Source organism: Chroicocephalus ridibundus, chromosome 1 (genome assembly GCF_963924245.1).
Source record: "Chroicocephalus ridibundus chromosome 1, bChrRid1.1, whole genome shotgun sequence".
NCBI classification, from domain to species: Eukaryota; Metazoa; Chordata; class Aves; order Charadriiformes; family Laridae; genus Chroicocephalus; species Chroicocephalus ridibundus.
Window position 1 is genome coordinate 156,894,458 of NC_086284.1, and position 15,263 is coordinate 156,909,720.

General features: G+C 39.9%; 1 protein-coding gene across 11 annotated transcripts in view; it reads right to left on the minus strand.

Annotated features, from left to right (window-relative positions):
- The window catches only part of DGKI (diacylglycerol kinase iota), a 217,565-nt gene that overhangs the window by 110,431 nt on the left and 91,871 nt on the right, over positions 1-15,263 (minus strand). For 8 of the 11 annotated variants that reach the window (XM_063319729.1, XM_063319696.1, XM_063319721.1 and 5 more), the window contains 5 exons: positions 14,564-14,638; positions 12,063-12,119; positions 10,423-10,488; positions 4,335-4,406; positions 3,636-3,752 (listed from right to left, as the gene is read on the minus strand). In XM_063319729.1, coding sequence (XP_063175799.1) covers positions 3,636-3,752; positions 4,335-4,406; positions 10,423-10,488; positions 12,063-12,119; positions 14,564-14,638 — 387 coding nt within the window. Of the gene's footprint in view, positions 1-3,454; positions 3,512-3,635; positions 3,753-4,334; positions 4,407-10,422; positions 10,489-12,062; positions 12,120-14,563; positions 14,639-15,263 lie in introns of all 11 variants that reach the window. The other 3 variants (XM_063319739.1, XM_063319703.1, XM_063319712.1) reach the window with 2 other exon arrangements.

Here is a 15,263-nt window from a genome sequence, read left to right on the forward strand (position 1 = left end):
CCTTATAGCAAAGCATACCTTTAAAAATGGGTACCATATGTAAATCCTAACTTGCCTCTAGAGAGGAAACCTCTCCTTTGTGGATCTCAGTTTGGTCATCTTCAAAAAGAGATTTTTGGTATTATTGCATCGTCACTATAGTTCTCAGCAAGCTTAGCTAGACGAACAGAAGAATTGGAGTCTTCCTTGTATGGTGGTGTTGGGTGGTGCGAGGGCCACAGACTATCTCAAGCAAATCCAATGAATCCTTTCAACATTTTCCTTTACAACATTTCAGCCTTCATTTTCAAAGGCTTTTAACACACTGGGCTTCAAATGACTTAAATAATGAACAGCCTCTGGGAAGGTCAATCTTGACCATCCTCTGACTGCTCACAAACCACCATCGGACAAGCCAGCTGCTCTCAGAGATTGAGGAAATAAAGAGATAAACCCAGAAATATAAATATTCACTAGCACTTTTTCAAGGTCCTCAAAGGAGGAGGAGAAAACCCCATGTTTACTCACCTTGAACAGGAAAAACTTGGAATTTTACAGTTACTGCCTTTGCCTTCCCAAACACCAGACAAACTGAATCAGTAAGTACATCAGCCAGATCCTCATTATCTACTTTTCTCCCACAACATAAGCATATAGCAAGTCCATTCCTAGAGCTAACACCACTTGGGTTACCAAACCTCACCTATAACAAAATACCACCAGTCAACAGGAAGGACCTGCTTTCACAAACTAGGAGATGGAATTTATTTGAACCCCAGGAAATCAGAGCTGGTGTCAAAGAACTGCGAATGCACTACAGAAATACTGGAAATCTGTAAAGAAGTTACAGAAGTGGCTCGCATTATGAATAACGTGGAATAGGTATTGGGAGTTTTCCATTCATGTAAATGGGTCATTACATACAGGGCTACCACCAATCCCAAAGCTATTTGAATCATTCTGAATATCCTTCATCTTGCAATCAATTGCTTGCAAGAAGCTATAGCTCCCCATTTAGAATGAAGGTTGTAAGCAGAGATTTGTCCTTAACCAATTATACCATTATGCTTCACTACCACAACATTTGTGGTAATCAGAGGGGGAGTGTGCTCTTTATTCAAGCCCAACATTTGAAAGGTGGTGACCCACGTTGTATAAAATAAGCATGGAAAACCATTTTTGTAGCAATAAAACTAAAAATCAGGGCACAGTTTTGCTACAAAAAGCCATCTTATTTGCTTAAAACAAACAACCAACAAACAGGATGAAGGCACCACTAAAATCAGTTTCATATGAGCAGGGAATTCAGTTCAGGAGTTGCCTGTGACCAGTGTTAGTAGTTAATTAGAGCTGAGGAAATATTTTATAACAAAAAGGCTTCTGGCCAAATTTATTCTGATTGTGGAATATGAAAAAAACAGATTGTTGGTTTCATATTTATTTACTATCTGAATTTACAAAAATTTGTGAATACTGTGTTTGTATTCTGTGGACTGAATGCAGTGAATATTTCACAGTGTTTACCAAACATGCATATAGGGTGAAGAGGGTCATAATACACAGAAGGAGAGCTGGCCAGAAACAGCAGGAGAGAAGAAAATATTTCCTAAAAAAATAATAAATAAGAAAACAAGACTTCTGCCAAAAAATCTGAAAACACATCTGAAAGATGCGTCAGTGTTTTCTACAGCAATAAGGAAGCATTCCCCAGAACTAATACCTCAATGGGTGCTGTTAAGAAGTTTCATGGAAATATGCCCATTGGGTGTGCTAAATATCATTTTGATCTAATGCTTCAATTACTCAACATAAGGTTTTTGCATGCTACTGACCATGAATTTCAAGGACTTGAGATGTGATGGAGAGGGAATATTGGACTGAAGTACTTCCTCTCCGCTCATGACTCAGGCATACAACGCTGACAGATATTTTCTTTTAGTGTAGCATTTTAAACCTTTTAAACATTTAAAAGCATTTTTCCCATGAATTATAATTAGCTAGATTGGATTTATTTTTTTATTTGAACTTTTCTGAAAAAATAATGGACAAGAAAGAAAATTCTCTAAAAATAAGGAAGATGCCTTGCTTTGGCCAAATCAAAGGAAAGTTAAAAGTGTTGATTTTTTTTTTTTTTTTTACTAAAAGTTAAAAAATAAAATTAAAAATATGTAAGAAAGACTTCTTTTAGTCAGGTCAGGCATTGATACATCTATCAAGTACCAGATAAGTGTGGAAAATTAGCCAAGGAGATTAAGTCTCTGCCAAGGACTCAAACAGATTCTTCAAGAGAGGAAAAAAAGATTTCTCTAAGGCAGGCTGGAGTAAAACTAGCAGAGAAATAAGAGCGTAGGGCAAAAATACATATGCCAAGGAAACCTTTTTTCTCAGAGTGGAGAGGGCTAGGAATCTTGCCTTCTCTCTCTGGACCTAAAGGAGAAATAGTGGTCTCTTCAGCTGACTTTTTGATTACTCTATACATATATTTCCCCTTCCCCCTAACTCGTCTTCAATATCCAGCTTTTTAGAAATGCTACTCATGCACAAATCTGACATTCATGTCCCTAGATTGGAACTAAAAACTGAGCAGTGTCACAACTTAGACCTTTTTCCAGTTTTATGGCACTAATTTTGTCTTAGTGTCTTGCCTACAACCTGAACTTCTCGGATCCTTGTTGGCAACCAGGACACAGAGTCAGAAAGCCCCGGGTCACTTCTCAAGGACGGACACACTAACATTAAGAACCACACATCCCTACTCTATAAAACCAGGATTCCTGTGAATGGAGGAAAATTACAAGAAAACACGAGTGTGAAGTTTCAATATCCCGGACACTATTCACTTCAGGGAAAAAAACAAACAAACAAACATCAACTTGTTTCAGTGCTTCTGAAATAAAATTTTTCCCAGCATTTCTGGCTCCCCAGTATGTTCAGTGTTTGGCTGTTTCTTTCAGGTCAATCTTGAGTGAAAACAGACTTTCAAAGAAAAAAAAAAATACTTCTTGCATGATGAGAATCCCCTTTTAATTTTTGGCCAGCTCTCTTCTGGATTCCTTTTCTCCCTATTGTGTTCACCAGTGAACAATTGTCTCCAAGACATATCACATCCATTACCAAAGCTTTGAAGTCTAATGCTTGTTACCTTCAACTAAATGAGCACGTGGGCTGACTGCTCGCATTCAGCAAGCACTGATGTAAATAAGACATGACTGTTTAAATGTCCATTAATGGCAAATTCAGAGGAACGCCAGTCCAGCCACAGCCAATTCTTACTCCAATTCGAGTGAATGTTTGTGAACAGTTTTTCCCTGTATTTGCTCAGCTCTATTTAATGAAACATGCTTGACTGCCTAAAACAGAGGGGATTTCTTGCCATAGGCTCATTGAACCCACAGTTACAGGAACAAATCCAAGCTGAATTTGCTCAGAACAGAAGTCACATTTGTTGCTAATCATCCAAAATAGGGAAACTTACTGAAGGGCTGGATGGAGGGGCAGGAGGATACAGGTTCATAATCACCATGGATGTATGCTGGGTTTCAGGGATAGAGACAGGGTTGAACAAGCATGCCTTAGTGAAGGAGTTCCGAGCGGCGAAGCCAGGCTGGCCCTGCGCAGCCATACAGCTTCAGAAACAGACATCAGCATGCAGTTACCTGAGGTTTCTTCACCTTAATGATCCAGGTGGGAGGCACAATGACAGCAGCGTGAGCCCCCAGGGAACATGGCTCCTCAATGTGATGTAGCATGAAACAGGTGACTTTATTGTGAAACTGGAAGAGAGGAAGAGAGTAGAGTCAATAAAGAGGCCAAGAAAGACAAGGACAAAGGGAAAGCATGGAGAAGAGGGTGATGGTACAAAAACTGGAGCAATGTTCCCAACTCCACTGTCTTCAAGCCCTTCAAACCATGGAGTTTTAGCAACTAAAGACCCGTTTCCCTAGCCATGCCTTCTTACCAAAAAACAAAAAAAAACACAAAAAAAACCCCACCACACCACCAAAAAAAACTCCAAAAATGAAACAAACAAAAAAAAACCCCCAAACATCAAAACCTCCAAAAACCCGAATCACTTCTACATAGATCACAAATTGAAGACCACAACCTAGTTTGATGCACTCTATGTATTAAGAGTTCTTTGGCTTCCTGAGCTAGCAGCAGCAGGGTGTTGATGGGAGGTAGCTAGTGACTACATTCTTCTCGAGGACTTGTGTCAGCCAGGTGAAGTTAATGGTGTCTTTGAACAAAAGGAACAGAACTGGCAAAACTGGGGGTGATTCACAGAGAGGGAACCTGGAAAGCTGGTTCAGAGCCCGGAAAAATGCTACCAGATTCCCTGACTACTATTCACTTACCGCCAACTTGCACCAGGAACAACTGATGGCCACAATCTCTTTACTATGGAAGGAGAATTTCTGCTGAAAGCCCTAGAACAAGCAGAAAAAAATGATTAAATTCCTCCTGACTACAAGAAGATTTACGCCAGGTGACCGTGCTAGGCTAAATCAGTTTATTGAAGTCAGATACACTGGCTCAGCCTCAAAGCTCTTGGACATCAAATAGATTTTTGGGGGATAGAACAGTGACAGCATTCATAGCGAAGGTTCAACTGGGACATTTTCATATACACTTTTAAAAACACTTCTCCAAAATGTTATGTTTTTTCTTAGATTTTGTAGTTAAAAACAAAGGAAGAAGAAATACAGAAGTAATGCCTATTTTAATGAACAAAATATTCTCTCATTGCAGTGTTGTTTTCTCTAAATACAAACAAGAATTTGAATTTTCCTTTTTTTTTTTTTTAAATACAGAGTGGAATCAACTACAATGCTGTGTTGAAATGTTCTGATTGGGAAATTAAGTTTATTGTTTTATTGAGCTGACTCAGATCAAGATCTTTTAAGAAAGTTCCAAAAACATAAATTGTCTGATTCGGATCAAACAGATAAAATAAATATTTCTTCATAGCTTTAAGGAGAAAAAAGCCCACCATTACCAGCAAATACAAGATTTTATTCTCCCACAGAAGAGTTTCATTTTGTAGAATGCAATTTCAGCAGACATATCACTTTGCTCTGAATTCTAAAGCTGGAAGAGATCATTGGGTCATATACATCCTTCTTGCATATAACACATGCAACAAATGGTAAGTTACAGACTAAAAATTTGTGTTCAGTTAAAGCTTATTTTAGCTAGAGAAAGAATTGATGTGAATTGAAGAATTGCTGCAGAGATGGAAAGTCCAGAACTTCATTGAACAGTTTGTCATAGTCACCTTCACTGCTTAGGTTTCAGATTTGCAGTTGTCTGGGTCCTTTATTCATTGGCTTCTCTCAAGCCTCCCCCTACTACATAAAGTAGCCCATCACTACCCAGAATTTTCTAATTCAGTCTCTCTACCAAGTCATGAGTTTGTGAGGCAGTTTTCTTTTTGAAAAGCTGAGTTTTACCTAAATTTCCTACATGCTGGGCAATGCCCAAGACCCAGTGCAAAGAATTATAATCTGATTCAGTAACATCTAACAGGTCATTGCCTCACTGCTTCTGTAATTAAGGTCCTTCTTATCCTAGCTGCTCTGGAAAGGAACAGGAAGATAGACACCTGCAGGAAAAATGAGCCTATTGGTGCCCAGTGCAATGACGCTGTCAAGCACACCAAGAAGGAGATTTAAATGAACAACCAAAAACCCATCCAGAGATGCACTGGTCTTGTTAAGTGAGGGACTGAGCTCCAATATGTCCATACATGGTAGCTGAGGACAACCCTATCAATACTCTGAAGAGGAGGCAGCTCTCCCTGTCTGCCTGCCATGCAGAAGCGCACACTGCAGCTTCTTCAGGTGTCCCCAGCATGTATGCAAAACAGCTTGCCAGGTGGATCACACCACCAACTAAGGCCTAATCCTAACAAGGCTTGTGTCACCTCTACCTAGATTTATTTTATTTTTTTTTTAATCCTTCCCCTAATGCCTCAGGTTTTGCATTCAGAGAAATTCAAAGAGATTACATTCTTCGTAATGATGGTGATTTGGCATATTCAGGTTTAGTAATGGAACACAGTCAAATGGCTTCACAAAGACCAGCTGCCCAGCTGCTCCTGGCTGGGCAGATCTAGCCTGCCATTTGGTGCGGGCACAAGAACAGAGTGACAGCACGTATGATACGAGTGCTGGAACGGAGGTCTGACACTGGACAAAACACACTATTCTCATTCACTTATACAAACGCTTCTTAATGTTTCTCACAAATCTCACTCTTTCTTGTCCTAAAGTGTATTAAAAGAAAATTATTTCATCCCCTCATTGGCATGAAATGTTTTGTTTTATTCTCCTTTCTAACAACCAGGGGAGAAATTCTTCTCTACCAAAACCTCCACTAATAAAACCTAAAATTCAGTACATTAATTCCACAGCCCAGAAGTGGTGTATTTTAAACATACGGACTGAGCAGCTTGTCTGGTTCTAGATGGACCATTTTTCATTTATTCAGTAAGCCATTTGGCTTTTAGGGAGTCATTAGAGAAAATGATACAGCAATAACAACATATTAATGATAAGTAGCAATAAAACATCACTTTTCTTCCTCAATTGCTTTACAAATATGAGCTAATTCTTCATATGGATACATGTTGGAGGTAAGACAGCAATTATTTGAAAGCTAGCTTTACAAATAAAGGAACTGATAAAACAAAGCAATGCACTGCAGGTCACAGTGAGATTTGATGGAGACTATCAGATTGAAACACTGGGGCCCCCCATATTCCACCAGAAATCGTCTCTTCTGCCTTCTCTCGATAAGAGGGAAAACTAAAATTCAGCTATCTTGTTCCTGGGTCATACAAGGAAGTCTTCTGCACAAATTTTGGGATAGAAAATTAATTTCACCTTTGTGAGAATAACAGCCCAGAATATTAGCCCATGTTCACTGGCACCCAATTCCCATACCACACAAGAAATCCCATGCTGTGAGCTGCTCCTGCAAAAATAAACAGTTGTGCACACCAGAGGAAGTGTATTTGGAGCAAAAGAGCACCTGAATCCCTAGCTTGTGTCGATGATTACAATCTGTCTAAATAATCTGGATCAAAGTCCACGTTAATACAGACGGCCATGCACAAACAGAGCACAGAGGGATTACTAGCTCCAATATGTTTTTGTTATATTCTCAAATGTATTTATCATGAAAGAGTATTTTCACATCAGTGTTAGGGGGACTAATAAGGGTTTTTTTACATGTATTTTCTCATGTTATTTATTCCCTTTTTAATGCTCCCAGAGATATTCCAATGCAACGTTACTGTAGTGGAGACTGGTATTACTACAGCTTGAATACAGACGGCAACAGCAGCACTTGGATGGTGATCTCTGCTAAAATAACAGAGAACTAGAATTGCCCCACAACTACTAGAAATTTCAATCCTACCATTATATGCAGGGAAAGCATACAGCTCTGCATCAATCCACAGGCCCTTAAAGGGGACCAGTAACACAGAGAGAGTGACACTATAGCTGCCCACTGCATGGGTAGCGTGGACACACTGCTTCCGACACCACAGAAAATTTAAAAAAAAAAAAAAAAAAAAAAAAAAGAGTCTGTTTAGCATGGTGGCCGAATATGCTTTCTCAGCCCTAGAAAATCCCTAAGCCACTGGTAACTGGAAGTATATGAAGAAAGGATAACTTTGCATTCATCTTTAAGCTTCTATTACTGCACACAGTCATGAACTGGATGCGGGGCCACATGATCTGAACATTCTTATGCTGTATTACATAAGGGGAAAAAAAAAAATCTGCTTTTTTGTGATGAACCCAAGTAACAAACAGCTAATAACAGCTAAAAGCTACAAAACTATATCTTTTCCTGCCTGCAAGAGAAAGGAATGAGTTCTTAAACACCACAAATGGTATAGAGGACGTGGTTTGGGAGCATTTATTTGCCATCTCTTCCAACACAAGAGCTATGGAGCATTAGAAAAGACTAATAAGTGACAGGTTCAAAACACCCAAAATGTAGTTCTTCTCACAGCATGTAGTTAAGCTTGGGAATTCCTTGTTAAAGGGTGTTGCAAATGCTACAACTTTACCCAAGGAGAGACTAGACAAGATCACAGGAGAGAAAGTTATCATAGGCTGTTAAATATAAAGGCGCCATTACTGGAAACTCATGAGACAGAAATTCTTAGAAGCTAGGAGACTCTTTTGGGGATGCATCACTAAACACCTGCCCCATCTTATACTTTTCCATAATAAGCCACTATTGAATACTGGGCTCGATGGTACTTTGTCTTAAGAGATACGGCCATCCTTCTATTACAGTTTCCTGTTCCAGAAAAAGGGGAATCATCACATCAAGTAGACAGAAATAGATTGTTTGGTTCCACTGCACTCGGTAAGCTTTTGAACTTTCTAGGCCCCCTTAGCTGGCACCGATATCTGCATATAGTACTTTTGCAGTACAGCAATTAAATCACCCCTGGGAAGGAGAAGAGAACTGAAGCCTAAATGAGACCACGTAAGCTGTATCTGCGCTAGCAAGTGGCATGTAATAGTGGGAGCACAGGCTCTGTTGGTGCTGACAACACTATGCACAAGGATTTTCAGAGAATTTTACTTTGAATTAGCCGTATTCTGGTCCTGTGGACTGAGTCCCCGTGAGTAGCTGCAGAGCGTTAGAACAGCGCCTTGCATGTCAGTTTAATCTAAAAGGAATTCCGTTCATTTGCTGCAGACTGTTCCACGTGTGAACCATGGTAAGGGATGACAATCAGTAAAATGCCTTCCAAACTGCACTTCTGATCCAAGGTGAGACACTAACATCAACACCTCTGTTCTCCGGTTCTCAGGAAGTGTCAGCCATGGCACAGAAGACACACAAAATATAAAGCCACAAAGCCAGGCTAAGGGTGTTGAGGAGAATGAATCCCTTTCCACTGGCTTATGATATGAAGCGTGAGATGGGTATATCCTCAATGTTCATTTCTACTTTCTTTACTCAAGCTATTATTAATCATCATTAAAATACTTAACCATCCAATTCCAGCCATGGGATAGGACTAAGGTTACGCAGCAGTGAGGTCTATCAGAATCATTACGTATTACATTACTTTCTTTTATTGCTTTAAATTTACTGCCATTCCATTTCAATGATAGTTCCCTTTTTCTTGCATTACAAGAAAATATAAAAGTTGGTTTTCACTCAGAGGTACAAGAAACATAGCAGTGGAGCACAAGACAGACAAGTATTTTGCTGTAATAGGAGGCTGCTTGGCCAATAAATATAATGGGATTTTTTTTCTTGTTATCATTTTCCCTAATCCTTCTGCTTCTTGACAAAGAGTAACTCTACTACAATACACCCATGTTGGTCTTAACTGAATACTTCTTATTCAAGGGAAAAACTGCTATTTCCTCTTAACTTCTCCATAACAGTCAGGGCTGATAGGAATTTTAGGATGGACTGGTCACATTGCCCACATGAATTTACCCAGCACAGCTTTTGATTCGATAGGCAGTAAGTACTCCCATTGCAAAATCAACACTTACTGCCTCTAAGGGAGATCCAGGCCAACATGGCAGAGGAGGAAGGGAGCATCAGTGTGAAGTCATTCCATAAGAATACTGCATGCAAAGTGCCTTGTTGCACTGTTTGCATGCTACTTGCTATAAACGGGCATCACATTTTTATGGCATACCTTGTTGCAGCTGGTAACCGGTGATCTACATCAATATCCACATACAAATCTAATTTTCCTCTGACTTAAGCGCTGTGCCATGGACACGAGATACACTTTCTTACTAGCTGATGTTTAGAGGGAGGCAAAAATATAATATAGTGCTAGAGAAAGGAATTAAGACCCTGTATTAATTCTATTTTTAAATATCTCTCAACAGATTTCAGGGGTTCATAATATTTCAGAAGAAAGGTCTTCAGTAGCTAAGGTACTTCTTAGTCCTTTTTATAGCTTTTTAGAAATAAGCTTTTATAAGCTATGCATCAGAGGAAATGTGAAACAGTCTCACAAATTTTACAGTCTGCCAGGGCAGAGAGAAAGAAACAGCATTTCTTTTTCCAGAAGCATGAAAAAATAGGCCATCACGATTTTGGCACAGAGGACAGCACTACAAGAACACCATATTGGCGCAGGGTTAGCTTAACGAAGAAAGAAGCTCAAGGAGCCACAGCCTTCCTCCTCCTCATTTTCAGCAGCCAGTGCAGCGCGATGTCACAGCACACACAATGTGCTCATTCCTGCAGATGCCACTGCCTTTTCTCTTCCCACGTGGGAATCAGGGCTGCTACCACTCAACATATCAGGCTTGTCATCAAGCCTTAAGAGAGGCCAAGTGTTCAGGATAGAAAAATTTCAGTGACCAGACGGACCTACTGGCTACCCTGAATTCATAAGTGCCCAGCGTTGTGCTTGTGCTGCACTGGAAATCTTACCTTTCCACACTGCTTACACTTCCCCTCCTGCCTCCGCCTGTGCACCCAGTGGTGTCGGACAAAGTTCTGCAAAAGGACAAAAAAAATGTGTTATAGGAAGCAATGTCAGCTTGTCCCTTCAGCCAGTGCAATCTTTTCTGGAGCAAAATGCAGCGGTGCCCATGGGAAACCCCAGACACAACCAAAACTGAAGGAGGAATAAGGATGAGATAGTGTCTCTTTTATCAGGGAGTGTTATGACAGGACACAGGGTAACAGCCTCAAACTGAAGGAGGGCAGATTTAGATGGGATATCAGGAAGAAATTCTTTACTGTGAGGGTGGTGAGGCACTGGAACAGGTTGCCCAGGGAAGCTGTCAATGCCCCATCCCTAGAAGCATTCAAGGCCACGTTGGATGAGGCTTTGAGCAGCCTGGTCTAGTGGGAGGTGTCCCTGCCCAGGGCAGTGGGGTTGGAACTAGATGATCTTTAAGGTCCCTTCCAACCGGAACCATTCTGTGATTGTGTGTTCTTTATCCATGTTGAAATGCAGCCAGAACTACTCTCTTGGTACTCTTCTACAAAAAGAAGAAGGTTCATTACATGATGTGGAAATAATCATCACCTAAATACAAAGCACGGAAGGGCCCAAACACTGCTGTGTTCAGCCACAATGCAGGGCCCCGCTCTATTCTGCTTGGAAATGCAGCCTTATCATGCGAAAAATCACAAGTCAGTGGAGGAGAAGGGAAGGAGGGGAGGAAGGAGCAGTCATTGAAGCAGTCTTTTCTCCCTGTCTGGACTACTTACATCCTGGATGGCAGCAAGAGGTGAGCAAGAGATGGGAGGGTGAGAAGCACTGCCGCCCCTCTTTCCGTGCAGGCGAGGGGGTTAAGAAGGGGCCTGTCTGCGCCATGCTGTTACGCCAGCAACATTGAACCATCAAGGTGGCAGGGAATTGAGCTACCTCTGCTAAGAGCAAGCTGGCCACCAAACCAACTATCAAAGTTCAGAGGTTGTTTTTTTTCCTCTTTTTTATTAAAACACAAATAAAATGCCTAATGCGTAAATTAAGTTTCAACGACTATTTTTGGCCTCTTTTTTTTTTAAAAACATTGGCTTCTAACTATGTAAGACAGATAAATGTAGCAATGAGAACAATAGATGTCCAGCACCTTCAAAGGAGCTGAACTCATACAGTAGCCAGTCACAAACTATAAGGGGTTGGAATGTTTGATTATTTTTTTTTTATTATTTTTTTACTAACTTAGGACACTAGAGATACTTCTAGGGGAAAAAAAAACCCAAAAACTAAGGGTGAGGCAAGTGGAAGGAGAGGGAAGCAGAGAAAAAAATATACTAGTTCAGAGGACAGGAAGAAAACAAGAAATGCTACCCAAAAAAAAAGAAGAAAAAAGACAGAATAGCTAAATGAATGGGAAAAGAGACAACACAAAGATGAAATGGTTTCCGTCACTGTAAGTAATGGAGTGCTTCAGCTAGAATTCATTTTATTTATTCTGGGGAGGAGAAAATGTCTCACAGGGAACCAATACTCCATCTAAGATTCCTCTAAATCTAAAAGCTCCGCTGCAGCTCCACGCCAGGTGAATCATCACACAAATAAAATGAAAAGCAATCGTCATTTGTCCATTACTTACTTCTCTTGGAGATCTGGAGCCTCCTTCTCGGAAAGTCGGTTTGCAGCGAAAATTAATCTAGCATTAAAATAAAGCTGTTAGAACTGAAAGTGAGCTGAGACAAAATTCATTTCAATATGTTGATCTAGGCTGGACTTCCAAAATATTTATTATCTATTACAATATTAGCTTGTTAGGTGAACAAAATAACTTACTTGGATGGCAGAAAATCGCTTTTCATATGGCATAATAATTCTGCTTGCTAGACCTCCACACAGCCCTCATCTTCACTAATGCTATTGCCGCCTGCTCCCTTCAACTATTTAAACTGTCACCCCCTTGCCTAGAAGGAAACCGCTTCATCTGTTTGTTTTTTTCTAAAGATCATTTGCAACCAAATTGGACTTAAGCTGAGGTCTCAAAAGTTAATAGGAGCTGGAAATCTAACTCTGTAAGACCTTTTGACACAACCCAGCTTTAAGTCTTCATAAACAAAGCCTGTGGAGAAATCTTCCTCCACATGAAGAGCTGTGCAAATTACCCTAAATTTCTACGTTTTGCTTAGATGAGGCTGCTTTTTTCCACCTCCTCAACCACAAACCCTTTGGGGAGCATTTTACTGCCTCATGCAGTGCTGTTGCCTCCTTTAGATAGGAGAGGAAAGACAGAAAGAGGACAACAGGAACTTCCATGAACAGAAAACATGTTTAGGAAAGTGAAGAGAAAAAGCATTTAACAATCATGGGAGTCCTAAGAGAAAAACCCAAAACCTTTTGAGATTAATAGAAATAAGAGCAGGGGGGATGCAGAAAAGAAAAAAAAAAATATACCAAAGAAAAAAAGAGAGGCACGGGAAAAGGCCAAAGGATATGTGAGGTAAGGATACACTAAATGAAATGGATTCAAGCTTAAGTTGACTAGCCTTAAAAGAACAAAACGCTTAAGGATACTGCACAGCTATGTTTTTGTCAGGAAGGCAGAAGGATCAAGTTTCCCCAAATTTAAACACAATGGTTCACATGTAAATAAGTTCTTCCCTCATTTAATAATGGCCTTCAAAATAATAGCTCAAGGGATGGGGAGTGAGAAAAAATAAAAAGATAAAAAGTAAACAAAATACTTATTACTTAAGAAGAAAGAAAAGCTGTAGCAATATTAGTCTTCCTCCCTTGCTCTTCCCCTGGAGTTGCAATGCGCTGTTTCCATGCTGAGTCGTGACAGGTTGGAAAGACCTCCAGCTTATATTTATTTTACTTACAACTTACACCTTTGCAAAGAGGGCCAAGCATAAGATTTATGTACCAGTTTTAAATTCCACAGGGTTTAAGAGGGATGCAGACTTTATAACAACGCTCTACCAAGAGGAGAATTTCATGGTCTCCAGAATGGCATAAACAAGCCTAAAAGAATGTGGTTTATCTAAGTGCTCATTTGCTCCGGTTGGCAATGCCACCAACTTGCTGGGCTGTGGAGAGTCAGCACTGCTGCTGCTGAAGGAAGTCATGAAAAATTCACTGGTAACATTTTGTGCTGAAAGCATGTGCTAATGCTAATTTCACTGTGGGTAAAAGCATCGGGGGTGGAAATGGTACCTCTCCAACTTGGTATTATGGCAATCACTGTGACATTTGTCAACACAAGTCCAAATACTTGGAAAGGAAAAACTCTTTCCAAAGGGTTGCTGCTATAAATTTGTTATGCATCCACTTCTTTTATGGAAAACAACATTGCAAAACATATAGGAGTGAAAATGAAGCTCTAATGAAATCAATGGGGAAATTCCCACCCATATTTCTTTACACATATCCCACCAAGAAAGAAAAACAGTGGGGGGAAATTTCTTCAACACATTAACAGTTAGGCATAATGAAGAAGAATCACTGATGGGAAGGCAACTCTGTGATAGACATTCTATAGGCACTTGGGGGTAAGGACTCCTTGAAGGAACTGAAAAGCAGGACAGACACTCACAGAAATAATGGCACTACAAAAAAAAAAAAAAAACCAAACACAAACAGGTTTGGTGTCTTCCATTTTAAAAACAAGAACTTAATTTCTGAGATTTTGAGGACAAAATAGTATAGTCTAGTAAACACTGTGAAAAATGTTCATAGTAGCATCTTATGCTGCATCGGTCATAATAAATATAGCTGTAATAAGATGAATTAAGCTGAGTTTAGTTGAGGAATTTTGAAAGGCCAATTTTGTGCCTGAAAGGATACTGCGTTTTTTAGCTTCAATTTTCAATCTAGAAATAGAGGGAAATAATATTTTAATCATAAAAATTGTGAAAGGATTCGGCGGGGGGGGGGGGGGTGTTGATTCTTTTTTTTTTTTATTATTTTGAGGAAATCTATTTTAAAAAATAAGCTGGAATTTTAAGTCAACTTTTTAACAAATATATTGTCAAAACAGCTATGAAAGCCTGCTTTGGCATATGATGTTTTCCAGCCTGAAACCTTCAGTAAAAGAATTAAATGAGTGTTGTCCATGTCAGGCTCCAGAAGATGGCAATGTCTTACCTTCTCTAACTGCTCCATGCAGGCATTGTGGACCACAATTTTGCAGGCAGCACACTTCCTCCGCAGAGCAGATTTCTGCAAGAGGAAAGGGAGATGTGTGTGCATGGAGGTGCACTGTTCTCAGGAGGAAAAAAAGTTAGCTGTGAAACGGGAGACGTTTCTCTCCTTATGCAACATATGCTTATTCCTCTCTCGGTGCTCTCAACTGTTCCGTATATTGAAAAAAGGCCCGAAGCTCTTTCCGTTAAGAATTGGACTTTGTGAAAGACAGAGCCGCAGTACTTCAGGATATGAACTACAGGTAAAAGGTTCCCTTTTAGGCAGCAGGTAAGGCTGTTAACAGTGCAGATCATCATTCTAAAAGGGACCAGCCCAGCAAGATGATGAACAGCACCAGTGTAAAAAGGAGAAAAAACATACATGCAAATCAGAGAACTCGGACCAGTTCGGAAGAGTGTGTCATTTCATTCTTATCATATGATATTTAATTGGATGGGCCTGACCATCGACTTGCAGAAAAATACTTCAGTCATTTAGCAGAGAATGATTACCTTCTCACAGAATGTTGTTAAATGTTTATGAAATGTTACAGCAGGGATAAAATTCTCAGCCTAATTATGCTGGTTAGTTTTATTAATTTCAGTAGGGCTTTTAAAATAATTTCCATTGAATCCTCTGGGCTAAGGCTTATCAAAGGCAA